This window comes from Numida meleagris, chromosome 21 (assembly GCF_002078875.1).
Source record: "Numida meleagris isolate 19003 breed g44 Domestic line chromosome 21, NumMel1.0, whole genome shotgun sequence".
NCBI classification, from domain to species: Eukaryota; Metazoa; Chordata; class Aves; order Galliformes; family Numididae; genus Numida; species Numida meleagris.
Window position 1 is genome coordinate 842,931 of NC_034429.1, and position 23,662 is coordinate 866,592.

General features: G+C 42.4%; 1 protein-coding gene across 4 annotated transcripts in view; it reads right to left on the reverse strand.

The window, feature by feature from the left end:
• The window catches only part of DOCK5 (dedicator of cytokinesis 5), a 103,774-nt gene that overhangs the window by 11,082 nt on the left and 69,030 nt on the right, over positions 1–23,662 (reverse strand). For all 4 annotated transcript variants that reach the window (XM_021375125.1, XM_021375126.1, XM_021375124.1 and 1 more), the window contains 26 exons: positions 23,057–23,127; positions 22,043–22,149; positions 21,456–21,592; positions 20,649–20,744; positions 19,638–19,736; positions 17,190–17,284; positions 16,606–16,684; positions 15,953–16,053; positions 15,772–15,830; positions 15,113–15,267; positions 13,590–13,675; positions 12,380–12,536; positions 11,676–11,716; positions 11,474–11,564; positions 11,049–11,168; positions 10,285–10,374; positions 9,383–9,487; positions 7,642–7,783; positions 5,208–5,289; positions 4,920–5,004; positions 4,160–4,246; positions 3,865–4,041; positions 2,007–2,090; positions 1,134–1,271; positions 873–1,039; positions 222–399 (listed from right to left, as the gene is read on the reverse strand). In XM_021375125.1, the coding sequence (XP_021230800.1) occupies positions 222–399; positions 873–1,039; positions 1,134–1,271; positions 2,007–2,090; positions 3,865–4,041; positions 4,160–4,246; positions 4,920–5,004; positions 5,208–5,289; positions 7,642–7,783; positions 9,383–9,487; positions 10,285–10,374; positions 11,049–11,168; positions 11,474–11,564; positions 11,676–11,716; positions 12,380–12,536; positions 13,590–13,675; positions 15,113–15,267; positions 15,772–15,830; positions 15,953–16,053; positions 16,606–16,684; positions 17,190–17,284; positions 19,638–19,736; positions 20,649–20,744; positions 21,456–21,592; positions 22,043–22,149; positions 23,057–23,127 (2,829 nt within the window). The remainder of the gene's footprint in view (positions 1–221; positions 400–872; positions 1,040–1,133; positions 1,272–2,006; positions 2,091–3,864; positions 4,042–4,159; positions 4,247–4,919; positions 5,005–5,207; positions 5,290–7,641; positions 7,784–9,382; positions 9,488–10,284; positions 10,375–11,048; positions 11,169–11,473; positions 11,565–11,675; positions 11,717–12,379; positions 12,537–13,589; positions 13,676–15,112; positions 15,268–15,771; positions 15,831–15,952; positions 16,054–16,605; positions 16,685–17,189; positions 17,285–19,637; positions 19,737–20,648; positions 20,745–21,455; positions 21,593–22,042; positions 22,150–23,056; positions 23,128–23,662) is intronic.

Here is a 23,662-nt window from a genome sequence, read left to right on the forward strand (position 1 = left end):
TTCCAGTTTTGGTACTTTAAGTCAAACTGCAGTTTGGTCTGTGACACACGTATTCCAAATTAAAAAGCAAGAATTACTCAGATGACCAAGGCTGTTGGTATTTGAACCCCTCCCATTATTTAATGAAGTTCCCAATGACAAGCATGGCTGAAAGGAATGGAAACACTAAAATCTCCTGCTGGGATTTTATTATTGCTCTTCTTTTCTTGTTGTTGCGTTACCATTTTGGAAGTCAGTTCCATTTCTGGCTCCTTCTCCACAATAACCTGAGACTTGCTAATACTCCACTCCTTCCGCTTCAGTTTGCAAATCCTGTTATCACCATCTTCTTTGATGGGCAGGTCCTCAGCTCTGGAAGCTGCTGATATTCTTCTCTCCAAGAGAGGCTCCAGAATAGATCTTCAGCCCCCCAAAAGAGTAAAAAAAAACAAATGTTACTCCATCAGACATTTCATGTGCTGTCAAAAAGCCGGGATCTCTTATTTTGCAAAACAGGTTATCACGAAAAACTGAATTAGGACCATGGAATTTTCAGTGAGATTTGTGCTCCTAAGCTGCTCGAGCAATTTTGAGTATTATTCATTTTTAAGACAAAGCGTGATCTACTCACAGAGGGAGCCAGACAGGCATTTTATGGTGAAGGCTACCATTCATTTTAAGAGTAGCTAATTCACAGAATCCTAGAATGGCTTGGGTTGGAAGGGACCCCAAGGATCACCAAGTTCCAACCCCCCTACCACAGGGCAGGGCCACCGACCTCCAGACCTGGTACTAGCCCAGTTGTTTCTAATTACATCAGAAAATCTCATCTTTTGAAAGAAACAAACCCATTCCAGCAAAGGCACATCCCCATGCAAAGGCCGACTACTCACCCATCTGAACCGGGCCTGGAGGAAGTGCTATCAGACGACGTGGAAGATGTAGAGACCACAGAAGAGGCCACAGATGTGACAGAGAGCCGTCTCAGCGTGGAAGACATGATGTAGGGCAACACCACAGAGCCTGACCTGCTTGGTTTCCTTTCGGTCAGGGAGGGAGGCTGCAGAGAAACACGCTCGTGACGAATCACACAACGCTAATTCAGAGAGTTGTGTTTCTTCGAGGCAAAACGTTAGACAATGAGACGCGCTTACCAAGGTTATTACGCCATACTGCTTCTCCACCTTCTTCTTCAGCTCTTTGAAACAGGCTGTCAGTCTGTCGTGCAGAGGCTTCAGCTGCTCTGTCAGCTTCTCGCCGTGGATTCTAATTCCCTCTGCTAACAATGGCATCTGAGAGGAGGAACAAAATAAAGACACGAAAGTGCAAATCTCATTGCCCGCTCCAGCAAGGCATCTTCTATGCGTGTCATACATCTCAGATAAAAGCAAAGGACTTGAACCAAATGTTCTAACTTTGCAGATGAGAAAAAAGAAATCAAAGTACTCAGTTACTGACTCATAACTTGTGACACTACAGTAACTTGATCATCTATTTGAGTTCTGTGTATTACCAAGAAATATGAACCACATCTACAGCAGGGGCTCCCTCTTCCATACTCAGATTCCATATTCTGCTTTGGGAAACACGGCACGTTAAACACTCAAGCATCACAACTTAGCCTCCAGAGCTGCATGACTGTGAAGCAGCTTTAACTGCACTCTGTTGTACAGAAGTATGTAAAAATAGGTCTGTGGGGATGCCATTTACAAATCTGCAACTCGCACTGTTAGAAAAATTCAGGGCAATTTTTCTTTCCCAGGCAGATGAAAATAGACAACTTTCAAGGGTCAGACTGAGAAAACATTTGGCCCAATGACCTCATGAAAAATTAAAAAAATATTTTGTTAAGCATACACGGAACATTCTAGACCACAATTTTAGAATATAACCATTCTTAAAATAACAATTCTACACATATAGACATTGCTCTCATAGTATCTAGTTGCATTTCTCTCTCCAAAAATGATGTTGGAAAAACACCCATACTCATATACAGTGCACTCCTATCTTTCCCAGTGTGATACCTGTAGAGCAATCAATTGCTTAAGCAGTTCAATTTTATCTTGATCTTCAGGATGCTCTTGAAGATATTTCTCTGTGAAAAAGGCCTAAAATGAAGGGAGAAGATGATTTAGACATGATGCTGTTTCCAGAGCCAGCACTTCAATGAAGACTTCACTGTATTTTCAGTGAAAATTGGTAAGTTACAAAACTCCCCTCTACTAGTACTGACTTGGATAATCAAAGCTATGTTACTTGTCACCCAAACACGAGCAGCAGAATCAGTCTCAGTGTTCTCACTTCATTTTTAGCACTCAATGACCTACAGAACACAAAGATATGCAAGTAACTGGAGTCTCAGAAAGGTGAACACACCATCTGTTGCCTACAGTTTCCTTGAGATCTAGCATTTAAGTCCTCAAGGACAACACTTTCACATGGGATTTGCTACGAAGAGTAAGTAGAAATAAGACTGATGAGGTTCTGACTCGCAGCTTGGTTCAACAAAGCACCTTTAGTCCACACTTCCTATGTGTCTACCTTCAGATCAACAGAATTTGGCATTGGTTTAAAAGCGGAACAAACACACAGACACCTCCCCGCACAGAAGTCCTAAAATTGTACCAATTCCCACTATGTGCTACAGAGCATCACATTGAAATGTATCATAATTCCCAGTCAGAAGAATTTCATTTTTCATTTCCTAGATAAAATCCATAATAATTTTTCACTTGGTTTCAAAAGGTGCTCTCTGATCTATTTCAGCCTTTGCATGTATTTCTACGTTCTGCGTTCCATTAAGTGCACCGCATGTACAAGTGTTTATAGGCCTAGAGGTAAAGGGCTGATGTCAAGAGGAGGTGAGCCCATGAAAGGACTGCTGGGTAGGTCCCAATGGATTTTTCTTGAAAGTGTTTAATTATTGCAAGAAGAAAGCGCGCGTTCAAAATGCAGACTTTGGCTTTTGGCTACGATGAAACAATTAAAACTCAAGACTTCAGCCGCCCACAAAAGCCAAATGTTCTGTAGCGAGCTCTTCTTGAAATAGGAAAATGTGAACCAGAAATGAGTATTTCCAGATGTGGTTACAGATACTTTGTGTTTCCTAGTTTTAACTGCTTTCCCACTTTCGTAATTCTAAACTTTATGTCAACCTTAATTCATGACATGGGAGGATTTAGGGCCAAATTCATCCCTGGTGAAGTGTGCAGCTCTAGTTATACCCCCGATATTCCAGACCCTGTCCTATTTAACTTTTTCATTTCATTTCATGTGACTGCAACACATTTGAGAAGAATTAAACATCTTTTTACACCGTCCATTCAGTTTATGGAAGTAAGCAATACATTTTGTGCTGGGGAGATGATAGCTAAATACGGGGAATAAACAGCTTAAGTTAAACATCACAGAGAAGGAAGGAACACACACCATGCCAAGTGAATAACTGAATAAACATGGATAAGAAACATTTCCCCCCCCCCCTTTTTCCCTGAAATGTCTGCTCTTTTCTGCAACATTGTAATGAGAGATTATTTGCTGGAAAGAAAAATCTTCACTTGCCTTTCCATTCTGCATTAATGCAATGGAGACACGTTAGCTATTTTGCTTCTATTTCTGGCACTTGTGCTGCTTGTTGGGCTAAGCACCTCTCAGTGCTCCCACGAGGTATGGCCACGTTATTACCACCACTGCAAATGTGGCCCCAAAGAGGAGGACTACTCCGTAACTCTGTGGCAGTACACACCACTACAACTTAACACTGAAACACTCAACCCTACACCTGAGCAACTGCTGAAAACTGAACTTCAATGTCCCATGCTTCAATCCAGGCCTCCAACACTAAGGAAGTCAAACTGAACTATGGACAAATGTGAAGAAGACCTTTTCATAGTTGGTATATCCTCCCATGACTGCTGGGTCCACAATCCCATTGAGGAGCATAGAGAGAGGATGCACAGGAAGACTCCGGTCCCAGACATGCTGCTGGACAATGTTGCTGATTTTCTCATTGGTGAGCTCCATCGTTTCTATGGCGTTCTCCAACGGGCTGATCTCTTCCTGAGAGAAAGCAGGAAAAGACAAATTATTGGTGTGCCCTACCATGGGTGGAACAGCTAGTCCTGAGTGTTACAAGACTTCAACAGAGAGTGAAATCCAATCCATCTGCAGAACTCACCGTTGTAATCTGTCTGACTTCAAACCACTTGAGGATGCCTGGAAACGAATATGCTGTCGTGTAGGTTGTCCTTTCTATCCACATAGTCTAGCGAGAGAAGGAAAAAATTACAAGATGTAAAGAAAACACTGCCCTTGCAATTCAATCCACTTCTGCATTAGAGCATGGAACACGGGCTTCCAGCACTAAGCTGGCAGGATTTACACCATGACATTCACTTTCACTGACTGGGATGGAACCTGGTGGTTTTGGCAACAAATGGTATCAACATCGGCAGCAGAAAACCTTAAACCACGACCAGGGGGATGATTATGGTACATTTAGCCAGAGTTGTATGCAATATGCCCAACCACGACACGTGAACCAGAGAATGTCTCACAGGCAGCAAGGAAACATGCTATTAAACTATGCCCAAAGCTCACTCTCCACTGCGTATCTTAGAAGTTGGCCTGAAGTTGAGCTGATCTTTCACCAGCAGACACCAGACTGCACTCCATAGAACAGTACGGTTAAAAACTACAGTATTTGTGGATCCTACATCAAAGATTTGAGCACAGGTACAGAGCACCTCAGTATATCACATTATCTTTGCATAAAGACTGCAACCAACATCTTAGCAGCCAAACTCTATTGCCAAAGGTGAAGGAAAAACGGTTAGAGTGCTGCTCAAAATGCCACTGACAAAATCAGCAAATGCACAAAACAGTTCACATATAGCACAGACAACTGAGGCAGTTGGCATTAAAATTGAAGGACTCACAGCAAATTCGTTCTCTGGATCCTTTTCTCCTTTTCTGAATGGTCGGGAGTGCGTGAACTGCTGCACCTCATTTGCTCTGTAGTAGCTACAAAGAAGCAGAGAAAATGGTGAGTTTTCTCACCACCCACCTTCCTTACATCACTGTTCTTCTACTGCCTCTCAAAAATATTGAAGTTTAAACTGGACCAGGATACAAATTCACATGAGACAAAAAGACACTCCATCCTTCGATGGATGGAACACAGAAAAATACAGAGGAAATGTTGAGAGACAAGGAAAAGAAATTACTTTAAGATCTGTTCAGGAACAGGTTTGTCTTTATAATTAGGTGGCAGGTTCATCACAGGCTTCACTATAAAGCACTGCACATCTGAGACGCTATCGTTAAGGATGAAAAACTACGAATTCTTTTGGGAAAACAGAAGAAGGAAAAAAAGTGCCCTTTCTGTTTTCATCAAACATCAGACTTCTCAACAATTCCCTGCGCTCTTGTCATGTCTGAAGAGAAATACTTAGTTGCTGATCAACAATAACAGAAATTACATTGCTTGTTGTGGTCGGTATGCTACCCGTGAACTAAATGCCCTGAAAGACAAGGGCTAAATGAATACTTCCAGCTACTCAAATTCCCCTGGTGAAACGCATGGGAAGCCTGGGTGCTAAAGATTTCTACCTCAGGGACAGGAAAACTGGATTCTGTACTAGGTTCTGCAATGCACGCATCCATCTCTTCCCTCTCCCTGCCCAATTATTTGTCAGATTCTTCCAGGACAGTGAAAATGCCGCCCGTGCAATTTCTAGATCAATAAAGCTAGTTGTTTTTAATCAGTCAACACCTATACCATCTTCATCTTTTACACCTGTGAACCTTATCAGAAATACAAGACAAATTAGTACCAGAATCCCCAAGCACAACGTTATTCCTGCAATATTCTGTTTTAAGGACTGAAGTCTTCAGCAAGTAAAAATCTGCATGGAAAAGTAAAGTACAGACAGTCTGGCTCACATTAACAGACCACTTTCTGAGAATCACCTGCCAGTTCTACTCTGAAGGGGCAATGTTTCACTGGTGGGTAGGGTAGACCCTTACATCCTTTATTTCACCATAGATATCTCTACATAGTATTCTGAAAGCAAAGACAAGGTCGTTCTGCCCACCTTGACGAGCCAGCTGGAAACTTGCCAGGCCTGACCCAAAACCACATAGCTGCTGTCGATCAAGCACTGAGCCCAAGCTAATAGACTTCTTTTCTCAGGAGAGCTTATTAGCTTGGGCTTTGTGCCATCACTAAGCGTTCTATACAGCTCCTAGCTCCGAACTGGTGGAAGAGCAGCCAGTTTGTGTGTGCAGGCATTCCCTGAGATGGTGTACAGCTTAATTAGTAGATCCAGCACACTATTATGAAACAACCAAAGGAAGCACAGGGCATTATATCATACAAGAGCTTGGAAAGAGATTACAAGCAAAAGTTAAAAAGAGCCCAAGACCAAGGAGGTTCTCAGTATAAAACCAAACAAACATGAAATTAAAACAAACTACAGAACCATCCACCCCTGCCTAATACAACAGCAATTTGGGCACTCAAACTTCTCATATTTTCAGATGCTGTTTGTAAGAGTCCGAGAAGAACCTGTACCAAATCCAAGCTATGCAGCTGCTCCCCTTTATAATGGGGCTATGCCAAGGACCCGGAACCAAACACCCCCAAACTTTTGGAAGAGTTCAGATCTGGATCCAAATTTTGCAGTTCAGGTTCATCTTGAGCCAAAAACATTAGAACAAACACAAACAGATGCAAAGGAAGTAGCTGAAACAAAGCAGCAACAGAGAAGGCATTTTTTGATACCAAGTTTGGTCTTGAATGAATTTTAATTTCCTATGTGGATTGAGTGCTTGGCAGGCTTAGTGCAAGGGAAGCATCTGGTATCACTGCTTGAGTTGCGCCTTTGTACACAGACTTTTGAGGCCAAAGCAGACCATCAGATTCTCTAGTCTGGCCTGTACAACACAGGCCAGAAGCCTAGCAGCATGGTGTTGACTAACATGTGTCTTCCAGGAGCATATCTGACATAGATAGAAGTTACAAACAGAACAGTCTGAAGTGCCTTCACTCAACTGCACTTGGGCATGCTCACAATTAAGAGAAAGAAGATCTCACGCTGAGCAGCACGCTGTTGCACGCTGTGCAGATCCCCCAGCACAAAGAAATAGAAAGAAGCCCACAAGGAGGGCTGCTCACCCAACAGCTTTCATCAGAATGAAGAAATCCTTTCACATTTCTTACACAGCAATTTATAGGGTGAATAAAAAAAACCAAACAGGCATTTCCTAAAAGCTATGCAAGCAAGAAGACAGCATACCTCCTCCCACCTTCACTGCCTGTATTTTATGTCTTCCACCTGGATATACCAAAGTGGATCACACACAGCACAGCGGTCAGCACTCCTTGCTTGAGAGATGGGTACAAGAAATCCCGTCCTGCAACCAGCAAAGGTCTCACTCCACCAGCAACTCATTTAACTCTCAAGACACCAAGTTATCTCCCTGTCTAAGCTGACTATTAACAGTTCTGGATCATCTTATTTTCATGCACCGTGCCTGCTTCAAGGCTCTCCTGGAATACTAAATCCCTTGCTTATTGATCTGTTGTTTAGTAATCCTATAATTCCAGGAAGGAGACAGATCTTGAATGTGTCTAAGCATTTTAGAACCAAAAGATACACTGTTTAGGAGAAGATTTGATCTCCTCTCCTGGAGGGGCAGTGCTGGTCATCTTCTCAGCGCTAGGAAACTGGGTGAGGAGCTTCAGGTTGAAGTCTTCCCTTCGTTCATACTCCTTGCCACGGTAGATAAAAATTTTGTTCTGTGGGCAGCAGAAAAAAAAAGAAACAAACAGAATTAACATCAAAAGCAATGAGAAAGAGCTTTCCAAACACGCATTGAGTAGTCTCAGAGGTCTAGTTCACAGGAAAGACTTTCTCCTAGATAAACAGTCAGAAAACATGAGAAAATAAACACAGGCTAGACTGACAACACAAGAGCAAGGCACTGCAATGGCATCCCCATATTTGCCTAGAAAGTTGATTTTCCGCACACCAGTGTTATGGAACATGCTCATGCTTTCTAGCAGTTTTGCTTTATCTCCCTTGCTTTGAATTGTTGCATACTTTTCCAGAATGCATACTAGATACAGTTGCCATTGGTAAGCCACAACTGGCCAGCATGTACAGCTCACAATAGCCAGTGCTATTGTTCCAGGCTTGTTCCATTTAGCCATCAGGAGGTTTCAACAGTGTGCTTGACTGATGGACAGAGACTGCTCCTCTGAGGGCCACTGGGTATTCATTCATTCAGGTACGCCTGGGCACATGACATAATGCATTTTGTGGAGTGCCCATCTCCCTCTGTGCATTAAGTCACACTTGCACTCTTGTTGTCAGACAGCAAAGCATCTTTGGGGTGCCCTCCACAGACAGCAAAGACACAGGAACTGATTTTAAAGGGTAGAACTCGGCAGTAGGATTATCTACCCATCCTTGGCAAAAGCCATTGTGTGATTGCCATCTTCTGGTACAAGTCAACTGGAGGACCTCCCTGTGAGATCTACACCTGGCTCCCTCCAGCCACCCCGAATGAAACGACCAGCCACCAAAGTTGTGGGCTTAAAAGAAGACTACAGCATATCTTTTCATACTGGCTACCAACCAGAGGTGGTTTTTGGAAGAACTGGATTCGAAAAGAAGACCTATGGGTAAAAACTTTCTATGCCATCCAGTTCCACAGTTCTAAGTTAATATCTTTATTTTTATAAAACTTGGCTTTGATTTAAGGACAGCAGCTTCAAACAACTCCAGTCTGGAAACGTAAATGTACCCTGACTTTAAATAATAGTCAGGAAAATGTTCTAGTATGCTGCACCCTGCCCATCTGACTCACTTTGGCTAGGTTCTCCTGTTAGGGTTAGCACACATCCAGCAGTGCTTAGCAGCAATCTCAAACAGGAAGCATCTTTGCATTTGAATTCTTCTGCGTGGGACCACACTCTCACTAATTTGCTTGAGCAACGCAATGATCCCTGTCCTTAAAATTAAGTTCAGATTAAAAAAAGATGGGTAAGCTCTTTACAAGCTAAACATTTTCTAACAACAGTAATATTTTGAAGAAGTTTAGAGGGCACTAATACCAAAGGTAGATTCTGCTTAAGTTCATATGAGAACGGAACGATGATCCAACAAACCCAGCTGCACCACACTAGCTTTAATAAAGCTGTTAATACAAAAAAAAAAAAATCAGACTCCAACTTGTGTTTTTTCTATGCTGGACTGTTTTGAAATACTTCAGGGATTCCTATCTCTCAGTAGCATTCAAAGAAAAAGAAAGAGTTTGGCATCTGAATTTCCTTGGGGGCTCTGGATTTTAGGGTCCCCACTACTTCAGATCTTGACTACTGAAGAATCCTTACCCGGAGGAAAGAGGGGAAACCCTGACCATAGTATCCAACTGCAAAGTACTCTGGTTGAGGTCTCATTGCCTTCATAATATTTTCATAAAAAGTAGCTCGTTTTTTCTGAAAAAGAAAAATCATCACCAGTTTCACTTCAGAGTGCTCAAGGACATCGCCAGATTGCAGCTCTCATTCCCAGTGACAAGTGCTGATCTACTGGGTCTCCCCTACAGAATACTTTCTACAGTTGTTTTTCTTAATAGACAATATCTCATATTTATCCATTTACTTGGTTAAATATTTGATTTGTCTGGGCCAGAATCAACTCCACGTCCCGGTCCGCAGAACAATGCCATGTTTTTGGGGGGATTTCAGGAGAATACTTGAAATCTTTCACTACTGCAACACAAATTAAAAGTAAACACGTTCTAAAGCTGAGCAGACACAAATGGTGACAAATGTCAGAGAACTGGCAGAAATAACACCGGGCAGATGATTCTCATATGAAAGGACATAAAGACCATCTGGTTACATTTTTAGTGATTAAAAGAAGTCATTCTGAACCAAGGCCATTCTAGGTCTGTGTGGATGCACAGCGATTTTACTGCACGAATAGCAAGGTGATGAAATTTATGGAGCCTGACAACACGCTATGCAAATGTTAGCTTATTTGATTAATATTAAGGATGCTGAACATCTTCACACAATGCTGCCATGCTAATGGCAAGGTCAAAACCACACACTCTTAAAGACAGAAAAAAAGTCAGGGAAGCATTCTTCCAATATTGACCTTTACAAAACCACAGGGGCTACGTTATTATGTTTGTTTTTAACAAAGTTCTGTCTGGGGCTTACCCTACTCGATGATATTAATTTAAGCAGTTAGCAGCCTGCAGAAAATGAAGAAGAAAAATTCTTACCAGGAGATTACCGAGTCCCTCGTAATCAAAAACCTTGTTTTCATACATGTCAGCCAACTCTTTGCTTAGCTGAATGGCTTTTTCCCACATCTCCAAGAAACATGAAGGGAAGGACGTGGGGGAAGAAGAGCACATAGAAAAGATTCAGTTAAAAGCACTGACTACCACAGACAGGCAACACAAAAATTCAGCTGATTTTAATTCATGCAGCAGTTTAATGCACTGCCAACGTTTTCTTCGACTCCACGCTGTACATTTTTTGCAATGACTGTCATAGTCACACAGCTCTTCCCATCTGTCGATCAGCAAAGCAGAGAAGCCCAGTGTTCTCCTGCACTAACACATCTCCCCCTTCACCAGGCTTCCCTGGGTTTGTCTCATTTAGTCTTCACAGAACCATCTACCCAAAGGGAAACTAACCCAAGTTTGGCATCAGCCAGATAAACCAGTTTTAATGCAACGCAAAAACAAAGCACCAAAGCACTAAAAAAAGCCACTAGCCAGGAAAAGCAAGAAAAATACCTGTGGTTTCCTCATCTAGCCAGCACTGTGAACTGGGTTAATTTTACAGATCTTCAGCTAACAAGGAAATGGGACTGAAACATATCAAAGACAAACAGATGCCCTGCTCATGCTAATCCTTGGCTTGTTTAAAAGCCAGGTCTAAAGCATCAAGGCTTGTTATTCCCCTTAAAAACAACTTCTGGCAGCTACTGTCACCAATCTAAGTACCAGTGAACGCTAAGAACACCAAAGAAACTCACTTTGCCCCTGTCGAAGAAGGAGATAATTTCTTGATAGAGTTTCTCCTTGAGTTCCTGTTGTGAGTAGACATAGTAGCTGTCCCTCTGCAGCAGATGGGGGACACATGGCTTCTCAGACCACTAGCATAGAGGAAAACAGGCAAAGCTGAAAGAACTGGAACATTTACAGATGAGTAAGTCTTTACAGTGGACAGACTAACCTACTGCATGGGTATAATAAGATAATAATATTTTTGCTTTCATCCATTTAGCTTCTATGTAATTTGCAACATTCGGAAGCTCCTTAATGACTACTGGAACCTAGCTTATGCAAAGCCACTTTAAAAAACAAACAGGAAAAAAAGAGGGAATTCTTTATTCTGTATGCACTTCCTTTAAAACCCATCCTCTGACAGAGGAAACTAAAGCTGCCTTTAATGCATTACCTGGAGCAGCTCTGCATGGAGGAGGAGGGTGTATGCTGCCTCGGTGAAGTTCTCACAGTCTGTGTGCAGGTCCCGGAGTTTATACAGATATCTAAATGAATGAAAAACAACTGTCACCTTATGTGATGGATTGCTGTATCAGTGTGCTGAACAACGAGGGAAGCAAAGGCTTCTTATAGGACTACAGAAGGAGAGAGCCTACCTGATATAAATGTCCTCTCGTTTCTTCTCCTTATAAAAATTCTGCCAAAAGAAGAAAAAGAAATAGTCCAACTGATGTAAACCCCCATGGATTTGCATAATCATTGCTAGACAAGAAACTGAAGGATCAATCTCAGATATTTCAAAGATGTTTGCTATCACTTTGCCCACTAAGAGGTATATATGCCTCAAATCATTCCCCTGACATAAGCTGGGGCTACTACTACCTCTAGAAAAGGGCTAAGGGAAAGACAGAAAGCAACTGGTTCAAAGTTATACAATTATTCTTCACAGAGGAACAGGGAATTAAGTCCACATCTCCCAAACTATCAGCTAGCCCTCTTTCCTGCCCGCATTTCAGGGCCTCAGGTAACCATATAAGCAAGGCTCAGACACATGATTTGTTTTTGAATTATATACCTGTCTATGTTTTATAGCTGCCAATAGATGGTAGCCTTATTTGGGCCCATCATTGACCAGAATGAACACAGAAAATCATTTAAAATTCTAAAAAATTTATTTTAGCGACCTCTTACTTGAAGGCTTTCTTCCTGGAGACCGACAAAGAAATCACTTTCCCAGTGAATTATTTTGCATGGCAATCTGAGGTCACCAAATTCACTCTGTGGCACCTGATCCACCCCAGGATCACACCACAAAAGCCAGGTCACTAAAGCAGCATCCAAACCCAGCCTTCCCCCATACCAGCACATTGACAGTGCAGCTCATGCGGTTCTCCTTGCTTTCATCGTGCATGATTGTTCTGTAGTCCAGCAGGTTCTCCAGCAAGCTGCTGACCAGCCAAGCAAACTTTTCTCCAGATGCAGACAGGTATTTATGCTTCCGACAGTGCTCCAAGAGGCTGTAGACAAAATCCAGTGAGATGAAAGGCAATACATCCAAGTCAGATATCCAATTTGGGCAGGTCAAAGCTTGCCTTGTCAATCAAAAAAACCCCAGCTCTCCTCTTGGTGCATCAACAAGGCTCTGACTGGGTTAGCTCTGAGCCCGCTGTTCCCAGGATTCTCCACTTATAATCTCCTTGCTAGTGCAGCACCTGTCTCTAGGCTTGCATCTGCAAGGTTAGGATAATTTTCAAGTGGCTTCTCCTGTATAAATATATCATTTTAAGGCAATTAGTCAGTCTCAGTGCTCCTGCACAGCATTAAGAATACTGTCAGTTGCGCTTTCTTCCTACTCACTGGAGCAATCAATGAAAGAATCAAAGAACTGTGGCTGTTGGAAGGGTCCTACATGCCTTTAATCATCTTTGTTGCCCTCTGATGGACTCCTTCTAGGAGATCTCTGCCTGTTTTCAACTGGGGAGCCCAGAACTGGACACAGTATTCCAGATATGGCCTCACCAGGGCAGAGAAGAGGGGAAGGATCAGCACCCTTGCTCTGCTGGCCACAGGGTGCGAGCCGGGCCACAAGGGCACACTGCTGGCTCGTGGTCAACTTGTTGTCCACCAGGACACCCAGGTCCTTCTCTGCAAAGCTCCTCTCCAGCAGTTCAGCCCTTAACCTGTACTGATGCATGCAGTTAATCCTCCCCAGGTGCAAGACTCTACACTTGCTCATGCTGAACCTGAGCAGGTTCCTCTCCGCTCAACTCTCTATTCTGTCCTGGTCTTGCTGAATGGCAGCACAGCTTTCTGGTGTGTCAATCATTCCCTTCCTTTCTTTGAATCATCAACAAAGCTGCTGAGGGTGGACTCTATCCCTTCATCCAGGTCATTGATGAGGATGCTGAACAAGACCAGACCCAGCACCAACCCCTGGGGAGCACCACTAGTGACAGACCTCCAACTAGACTCAGTGCCACTGATCACATTAGGGTTTCTGTTTCTTTGCTTTAGAAAAATAGCCAACCACACTGTAAACAAAGAGCCTCCATCTTCACTATAAAACTTACAGTTTCTCCAGCAAAATCTTGTACTGTTCGTCCCCTCTGCCTCCCTCGACTTCCTGGTCCAGTCTGGTTATCAACTCGTTTTCAAACTGAAAAGGCAAAAAACCTGTTGAATAGACAGCAGCTCCCAAAGGCACGATCAGAAATGTTTGTGGCTGGTGTTTCTGAGATCAGCTGGTGTTTCTCAGCTCATCAGGCCCTGATTCTACAAGCCAAGCTAGAGGATGCTTTCATTGTTCACCAGAACAAAAATGGTAAGAAGACAAGAAGACAAGGATGGAGCAGGGAGATATGAGTCCTCCCTTTCTGATCCTACAAAAACTGGGAAGTGATGCTCTGGTGTAGTGCCTTCCCTTCTCCCCCATCAATCAGCAGTTCAGTTTTGCTAGGAAGAAGTATTTTTAATGACCAATTACAGATGATAATGGTCATTCACACACCCTAAAGAAACTGAACTGTTACCACCAGTTAAGGGCCAGTCACAGCTCTCTGACCAAAGAAGCAGCTGTGACTGCTAATTAAAGCAGCTTCTCATGGAACAAGACCCAAGTCCGTGCTCAGCCCTGAAGATGTGCTCTGTTACATACCAGCAAGTCAAGTACATCGTTTTAGCTATAATTACCGAGGTATAAACATTCCTGTTCCAAAATATGAAGGACATCATAAATATTAGATAAATACTGCTGGAATAGAAAATCCATGCCACATATCCAGTTTCCTGCTACTAATATCCAAAACCCCCTGAGACCCTGGGGCCAACCATGCCAAACACTGACGACCTCAAGGGAAGAAAGATCCCAATATACACATTGAAGCTGGGGTCTGAACTGGACTGAGTAGGGTGCTTAGGGAGATGCACATGACACTTGACAACAACCTGAAATGCCAAGGTGGCTGCCTCTTGGATGGATGTCTCCTACCCATCTCCAGGGAGAAGACTGTCTACAGCATAACTAGAGGGTCCACTGTCTGCCAGTTGAGATGTTAAGCTCTGATATTCCCAGAGGAAAAATGGAAGAAAAAGGCCTTAGAAACTGCAGAGAAAAGTTAACTTTAGGACTAAAGAGAAGACTCTCTTTTTCTTCCTTCCTGTCTGGTGTTTTCTCAGTAGCAATAAAAGGGAACTTCCAGAGAAATTAGCATAGGGTTGGAACTCAGAGATTCTGCTCAGTCTTTTGACTTGCACAGTCTCAAGAAAATTGTGTCTGTCCTCTGTGTGACTGTTCTCCATTTCATAATGAGAGAAACAGCATTCACAATGCTCCACATCTGCAAATACAGAAAGATACTAAAACAGAGCAGTTCGTGAATTATCAAAGACATGCAGAGATACAGTCAGGGCCAGAACTGAAGACTCCTGACAAACCACTTAATGATTACTTCCAAAAGTGTTTAGCACAATGTTTGTTTTGTGCTTTTGGTTTTTCTTTTGCATTTTGTTTTCTTATAGTCTGTTTGGTTTTGTTCTCTTTCTTGCCCAATGCACACTGTGGAACATTTGCCCTTAACGTATGGGGCTCCCTTACCATATGAAAGTTTCTATTCCCACTGAAGTTGTATTCGCACTGCATCATATCAAAGAAGATGGGAATGGTAGCTTTCCGTAGCTCAGGCTCTGGGACCAAAGTTACCTCCAGGATTGGGCCTACCATTGCCGGAATAAACTTTATTTTGTGGGGACCTGTAAGAAAGACAGCGTCAGATACATTCTAATGGAACACAGTTGCTTGAAGTCATGTGATACGTGGATATTCAAATGTGCAAGCGCATTAGTCAAAGAAAATAAATACTGACTTTTCAACTAGAAGGCATTTTTGTCATTAACGTTTTGCCATTCACGTGCTACAGCTCCAAAATTCAAAAACAGTCCAAAAAAAGAGAACAGAACTGAATTGTATGAATAATGCACATCACAAAGGCTCCCTGGAAAATTCTACTCTTGGCATTCGTATGGTAGAACTTCCTTGGTAAGGAATCCCTTAAAGATCATCTCATCAGTGAACATGAAAAAGGATCAGCTTTTGAAGGCTATTTACTGAAAAAGGAAAAGAAACTCTGTCCTCTTCAACAGCTGGACCTACATGTGCTTCCCCCCATTAAATACAAAAAGCTTATATAAAGAAAGAAATTATTAGAAATCCAGCTTAACAGCTTGAATAAAGATAATTCTGTAGATGGAACTCACCCAGGTTATACCACATATCCCTTATTTTGAAGCCAATTTCTTTCCTCATGTCCCCATACCTAGAAAGAAGTATTACAAATAAGATGAAGAAGGCTTATTTATTGAAGTTACCTCTGCAAAGCTGATGCTTCTTAAAATTAAAAAGGCCTGGCATTTTTTTTTTTTTTAAGTGTAAACTCACTTCTTGATAATTTTGCTGCGCTTGGCTTGTGAGAACGTCTCCAGCTGGAGGGATTCATGAGTGAGAAAGGCCACTGCCAAATGGAAATAGTTATTCCAGAGCTGTGGAACAGAAACAAGTCCAAAATAGGAGAAGGCAAAGGACAAGCAACAAACTGAACAGCAGTTACATACAGGCCCAAATGCTGTGGTCTCACAGTTAACGAGGAAGTTTACCAACTAAGTGCAGTAGCAAAGATGAGTCTGTTCTTGGCCAAAGCAGGCAAGCCAACAGCATTTCACAGAATCATAGAATGGCTTGGGTTGGAAGGGACCCCAAGGACCCCATATGGCAACTTAAAATCTACCACTCCTTCTACCTTGGACTTCCCAACCTAAGGAAGTGATCATAGGTTACATCCCATAGTATTTTAATTGTCAAGCACAATTCAGCTTTATCCAGCAGACCACTCAGCTTGACTCCGTAAATCCTACAGCAGTTGCATTGGCTCGTGCTCACTGCTGTGCTAACCACCAATCTGTAGTTTAGAATGCAGCGCACTCAGCTGACTCTACAGACATTTTCCACTGGCAGCAGTGGGATTTGCTTGCTCTCTGTGCCCTTCAGGAAACACTGATGTCCAAAAGAAAATCGAGAAACAATGGAACCGTTACCTGGAGCTCAAAACTTGCTTGATCCAGGAAGAAGCGGTTGAGCACAGAGGTAAATTGGTTCACTGCCCTGAGGAAAACCCTGAAAGAGATAAAAATATCAAATAAAAGGTGGCTTTTGAAAAAATAAAGTAATGTTGTATTCTGGGTTTACGTGTCTCCTGAAGGTAAGCTCAGTAGACAAGAGCACACATCGCTATATGAGATTTGGGAAGAAGCACGATTATACTTCTTCCGCAGGAAAGAGCCATTGAGGAGAAGTTGTTCCTCAGTTTCTAACCTCAGCTGGAGGCAGATGAAAAAGCAAAATGCATTTTGGGTCAGTGTGTATGAGAATGCAGCGTTGTTCTAGATGGTAGCTTCTCCAGAGCTCAGCCCACCCTCACCACTGATGCATTCAAACAACTTGTCACCTCCATGTCCTTCTCCACACTGCACCCTTATGACAAACTCCATATCAGAGGACAGAAATGAATCTGGGTTTACAGGCCAGCACACTGAATCTTTGACCATGGGAACCACCCTCCTTTCAGAAGCAAGAAGACTCCAAATCAGAAACACGACTTAAAATAGCAGCAACTCCGTACCTGCTCTGCATCATATTCATGACCATCCAGTCAGATGCATAGACATTTTTTCCAATCAAATCCTTAAACATAATGAATGTTTCCATCAGGAAGTCCTGTTGGAAAAATAAAAAAAAGCACAGGTTGAAAAAAATAGTCTTTTTATCTGCACAAAAGTATAGGGAAATGCAAGTATTTGCAATTGCAGTGATTAACTACTGCATTGATTACCTATCAATACACTGCACCTCCTAAGAAGGATCTCTTACTGCAGGAATATATTCCAATAACTAAATTATATCTGACATCTCATCCATTCAATGGCAGAAGGAGACTACGTTCTACGGAATTATTCCTGCTTAATTAAATCTACCTTTACTGTTCCAAATTAAGCCATGCTGTAATGAGTTCTGGTGCACAAGATGGATTGAAAAGCAAAACCAACGCTCGAGCACTTGTATCCAGATGTCTGAATAACGACAGCATGGCAGCCCGACCCAGTACCTTCTGTAAAGATGGAAGTCCAGAACACATTTTTCACTTCTCCAACTATTTAAGTCTTTCCTAGTTTAAGAAAGACTGTTACAAAGAGGTAATAAACATACCTTCAGACATGGAGTTTAGAATATTATCATAGAAAAAAGATGCATTTTGCACAAGTGCCAGCCTGCCCCCAACAAAGCTAGCACACCTGAAGTCTTTGGCAAGGCAAGGATAAGGAAAAAGGAGAAAGACAAGATGAGTGAAAGGAGATATAGATATCAATAATATCGATCTCTCCACATTCTGGTCTCTACGGACAAAAATGCTAACTGTGGGAATTTAAATAGATTCTGTTCTCTGCAAAGACATCACATCAGCATTCAAAAACAGAGGGACACGAAGGTCAGGCGAGAAATCACCACCTTGCAAAGAACACCACCCAAAAAAAATTCTGTTAAGTTGAACAGCTTGCTCTACAGAATTGGCAAGCAACTTGAATGTGATGAGACAAACGGGCATTTGGTGCTGCCTCAGTAAAAATCCTCCAGGCGTTATTAAATCAAAGCTTGACTGAAAGGTTTGGACTCATCCAGGGGCACCTTGAAGACAAGCATTAACTTAAAGCAGTGCTAAACCAACCAAGTAATGATGCTGTGGTGGGGCTGAAAATACCAAAGCACACGAAAACCAACAAGAAGCAAGAAAAAGGAAGAAAAACAATTATTACAATACAAAAAAAAAAAAACACCTTTGTATTGGGATTAACAACTCGCACATTATCACAAACATAGGCTTGCTTCTCTAGATTTTGAGATTTACAAGAATTATAAATTCATTTTTGTTTTCTAACGAACTCTTCGTAAAAATATATTTGCATAATACGGTAAAAGCAACTCTAAAACTAGATGCTGAATGCTCCCTATTGACTATTAGCCCTGTTGGTGCACAAGTGACAGAAATGCGTGTGTCCTGTAGATGGCTATGTTGCTCAACAGATTGCAAGCAACTCCAACTGTGCAGGGAACCAGAAGGATCACCTTGCCATCCAAAATGAATTGCAAACCTTTTTGTGTGGGTTTTGATGTATCTTTTACAGGAAGAACACAACTCCGGGCTCTTCTCCAGGCAGTATTTCAATAAGCAAGCACTTTCAGTTGCAAAATTGGGAGTAGGGAGACGAAAAACCAGAACAGCTGCTGTGTCGTGCTATGGAGACTTGCATAAATCCTGCTTTTGGTTCTGACCTTTCCTAGAGCGGTTTGGTGACAAGTCTGGACAGAACAATTAGTTCTAAGTTCCTCAAAAAAACAGAAATCCCACCCAAAAATCAAAGCCTGATGTTTCCCCTGGTTTTATATTGAAAGTCTCCGAGAAGATGAATAGTACATTGCTTTTAACAGGAAGAAAACTGTTTCCATTGGCACCGACCAAAGCAAGACAAAGCATTTTGGTTTAAATTAGAAGCCAGTATTAGGGTTTTAGCTATTATCCCATAGGACTTCATTAATAGAAGTCCTCCTTGTTTTCAGAAATTAATGCAGATGCATTTTCAAAATTGCTGTCTTTTCTTTCCTTTAGATACACTCGAAAGCTTTCCAACCTCTTAATTAAACTGGGAGGTAGGATGAACTAGAAAGAAGTAGATAAAGAAACAGAATCAAAAAGAGATACAGCGAGAGCATCTTCATTCACTCTTTTGGTTCCCGACCTTTTACTTGCAGGGACTTAAAAAGTTGTTAAACACGTTTTTATCAATGCTCCAAATGCTAATTTCAGGCTCTGGAGGCTCAGCAGCATCCACTGTCCATACCCAGCAGGGGTGATGTGAAAATATCCCCAGTGGCTGTGGCTCTAGGAGCACAGAAGTCATTGCTGATGAATGCATTATCACCAGTCTAAACTGAACACAGTAACTTGAAATGACCTTTCAGGAGTAGAGGGCAATTCTTTATGGACTGAGCTAATCCCTTAGCCAAGCTGACTTACAATAATGTCCTGCCTGGTTTTGAAAGTATTGATGTAATGGTTGTAATGGACGTCATCCATCTGCCTCAGGATGGCTGTCATGCAGGCCACAAAAATTCCCTAGGAATATGAAAAACAAAAAACATTCCATTATTTTTCTGTATTAAGCACCAAAGCTCAAAGTGCAGCACGTGCCTCCAGGCTTCTGCCCAGTCAAACAAAACCAGGCACAATCCTGCTCATCTGTGTCCTGGCATTAGTGTGTCTGACTGCCTTCCCCTCTCCCCCATACCAGTTGACTTCCCAATTTTCAAGAATGAATTCTGAGTACAGCTTTCTTTTTCACCCAGGGATCACAGTTTGCAAGAAAAACACATCCTTTAAACATCAGAATGAGTACTTCATACATACATGTGTGTACATATATATATATTTACATGAATCACTACGTTTTTAATTGAGCATGTCCAGCTGAAATTCCCATGGCTGACATGCTGGTAATAGCAACAACCTGCCCTTAGAGTTGTTAAATTGATGAAATTACTATCTTTGCTTGCCCTCAATCTTTCCATCTTTCTGCACACTTATGTACAGTGCAAATAAGGACATACAAGCTTTCCTACGCTTTCTAAGTTGCAACACAGTAATCAGAATTCCCATTTAGAGATGCCGAATCCTTCAGCATTTAGTCCTTTTCAGTGAAGGTGGCAAAAGAGCATTTTCTTCTGAGCAAAGATTCCTGTGTGTTAGGAAATGGGCTGAAACCAAATTCTCCATGCACGAGGGCCCTAAGGAACTTGGAATCGCAGCCAATTGCGACTCAGTTGAAATTGCTGCTGGAGTGGAACAATTTGTATCCTAATACCCGTCCACAGACATTGAGCAGAAGCCACGTTTGAGTGGCACAGAAGTGCTGCAGGACGTGGAGTGATGATTTCATAAACCACTCTACACAATGAAACCTCCCAGGAGAATAAATTCCAATATTACAGAGGGCAAAGGTAGTAAACGAAGGAAGTAAAGGGCCCTCACAATGTGTGGAGATTGTCTGCTCATTCCAATCACCGTGCGGTTTATTCTCCTTAGCAAGCGTTCCATGATCTGCTGGATGTGGTCAGCCGTGGGCCCCTGGGGATGTTCAGAAAGGAAAATCTGAGACTGTTTTCTACATATACTGTTCTATAGAGAGCTCCCTGATGTGGGAGGACTGCCCTGACAGCAGTTAGTTATTACCCAAGCATGCAAAGAAGACGACCTACTACATACACAACAACAGCTGATTTGAGTGCTGCTGGTATAAACTTGGAGAAGAGGTAATAGCATAATTCATCTGTTCCAGCTTCACTGGTTCATCCCAGCACAGCTGAACTGAACAATTTGATTTGACATTTGTCCCTTGAACAATTCTTCGTTTCAAATTATTCTTTCCAAAGCCACTTAGAACCCATTCCCATGACTCATGTGATGCAAAACTGTATTCCCCCAACTGAATGGCTGCTGTCCTTATTTCAGTGAGAAACCAAATACTTAGATCACTTGCTCCAGAATAATTCACCAAGTCACCACAGAAACTGAGAACTGCATTTTGGTTCCGAGGAAGGAAAGCAATTGTTCCTTGCACCGCAGAGACAGCCACCAATTCAATCTCTGCATGACCTCTTCTTGGACACTGCTACTTTGTGTGAAATGAGATTGAAAAAAATTACAGAGCAGTAAGCTCTGTAACCACCTGAACTACGTGATTCTTCAAAGCTAAGTTGATAACAGTTCTTTTTCCCAACTCCTCAAAAAAAAAAAAAGAATTAACCTTAATTGTCACCCTTGAGAGTGCATGCTCACCACATCTTTCCTATCCAGAACTTCCAGAACACTGCTCAGTAGCTGTGAGCTGGCCTCGTGGTCGGGCTTGTTTGAGTTGTCATCCAGCTGCCCACTCAGCTGGTCTATCAGCAGAGGGAGAAGAGCACCTCTGCATTCTGAAAATGAAACAGAGCACTGTATCTTGTTGGTTCTTCAGCATTCCATATAAACAGGTAACACACCGTAGCTGTCTGCTCTTTATCTCTGACACCAAAACACAGGCTTCAGTCCACTTGAGTTACCTCTGACAGACTAAGAGAGACAAATAACCCGTCATGGTATGTGTTACATCAAACAGGTCACTCACCTCCTGTTGCTCTTTAAATCAGCTTGCTCAATCAGGATCCTACTGTACTTAGCACTGCATAAACACTGAACAACAACAAAGTTTCATTCCTGAAGCCACTAAGGCCAAGAATTTTCCTGAAGATGCATTTAATGGCAGACTATTGCCGATGATTTATTTAAACAACACGTAGACACGTTTGTTTAGAGAGACAAGGCATTTTTGCTTGCAAAGATGCACGGCTCCACAAAGAAACCAGAGGCTTCCATTGGCTACTCACCGGGCTGCTTAAACAGATCGCTCTCAACGATCTTGGTCATGCAGTTCAGCTTCTGTCGAACCAACTGGTTGTCGGGAATGCTTTGGATGAAGTTGCCGAAGAGGTTGCTAGCATGCAAACCAGAAAGCAAACGGAGAGTCAGCATTTTCACCCCGCACCTTTCCATCCACACTTACACTGCCCTGCACCTGGGCAAGGCGAGCAGTTTCGCCGCTGCGTTGAATTGTCACTTAGTTCATTCCTACAAACTTAGCAAAGGACTCAGTAAAACCAAACAGTACGCAGAAACTGCAGGCAAAAGGCTCTCAAAATAAAGCTTGCAACAGATATGCCATAAAAGCTTATAGGTAGGAAATACTATACATCCTCCACATCCAGTGTAAAGTGATCACAATCTCACACAACATGAAAGCAGAATTTTGCACTGCTGAAGCCTGAAACACTGCTGTTCACAACGGCAAGTGCACATCCTTCCAGATGCCCCTTTCATCAGGAGTGATGACTCACGTTAATCTCAGACTCCATTAAATTAAATTCCATGTACATTTGCTGTCTGTCTGCTGTTGAGAGCAAATTATGTGTGTCAGAACAAGGAAGCACAAAAGGGAGGTTCCTGGTAAAGCGGTGAATGCCAAAGAAAAGAAATCCACAGTGTGATGAATTTCTTGAATAGATACAACTTTTGTTTTCTGACCAAGGTGCCTTTGTCGCACGTTTCAGTTTGCTTCAGAAGCAATCATTAAGATTTGGAATCTTGCATGATATTTCCACGCATGGCTCTCCAGTCCTCAAATTCTGGTTTCAAACAAAATCTCAGGGTTCCTATGTAAAAGCTGTTGAATGGCACAGACTACTTTGAAGTAAACTGACTTCCTCCAAAGCCCTGAAAGGAGCTTCCTAAAAAATCATGCACTAAGTGCATTAGCACATCACAGAGTGGCTGTTTTTAGGAAACTCTCCCAGTTTTTTCCCAGCAGATGAGCCGAGTTTGGAAGGCAAACTTAATATGGTTACCTGAGTTCAACAGGGTCAAAGACCAGTTTGACATCGTTTATGATGCTCGGCAAATACTTTAAAGCTGCGCCCTGCAAGAAAAAGAGAGACATAAAGCATACATGGAAACTGAGTGAGATTGGCTCATTCATTCTGAAAGGGCGTAAAGCCTCAACAGCAATGCCCGTGGCTCACATGGCAAATCTAGTTTTGTCAAGAGCAAATATGCAGACACCTGCAAAGATCTGGCTTGAGATCAAATGTATGCATCCAAAAAGCCTCCAGCAACTACACATCTGCAGCACGGGGTGGAAAAAGTGAAGGAGGAAGGATTCATAGCCAAGTTGGTCGTTTTTTTTGCAAACATCCTGCAGTTCCGGGGATTAAGCTCCTTGTAGCCTGACACAAACAGCACCACTTAAATTGACACAGCGTTCTGTATACTTCAGCATGTCCACAGACAGAGGAATATGTTAAACAGTTCCCAGAATGGCTTTTATAGATGGAGCATCCAAGCACCTGGGTGCAACAGTAACTGAAGGTCTCTGGGTGATGCTCCATGGCTGCTGCCAGCAGGAAATCTGCTTACACTGTAATCCAAGTAGGACTTCAAACGACCCAAATACT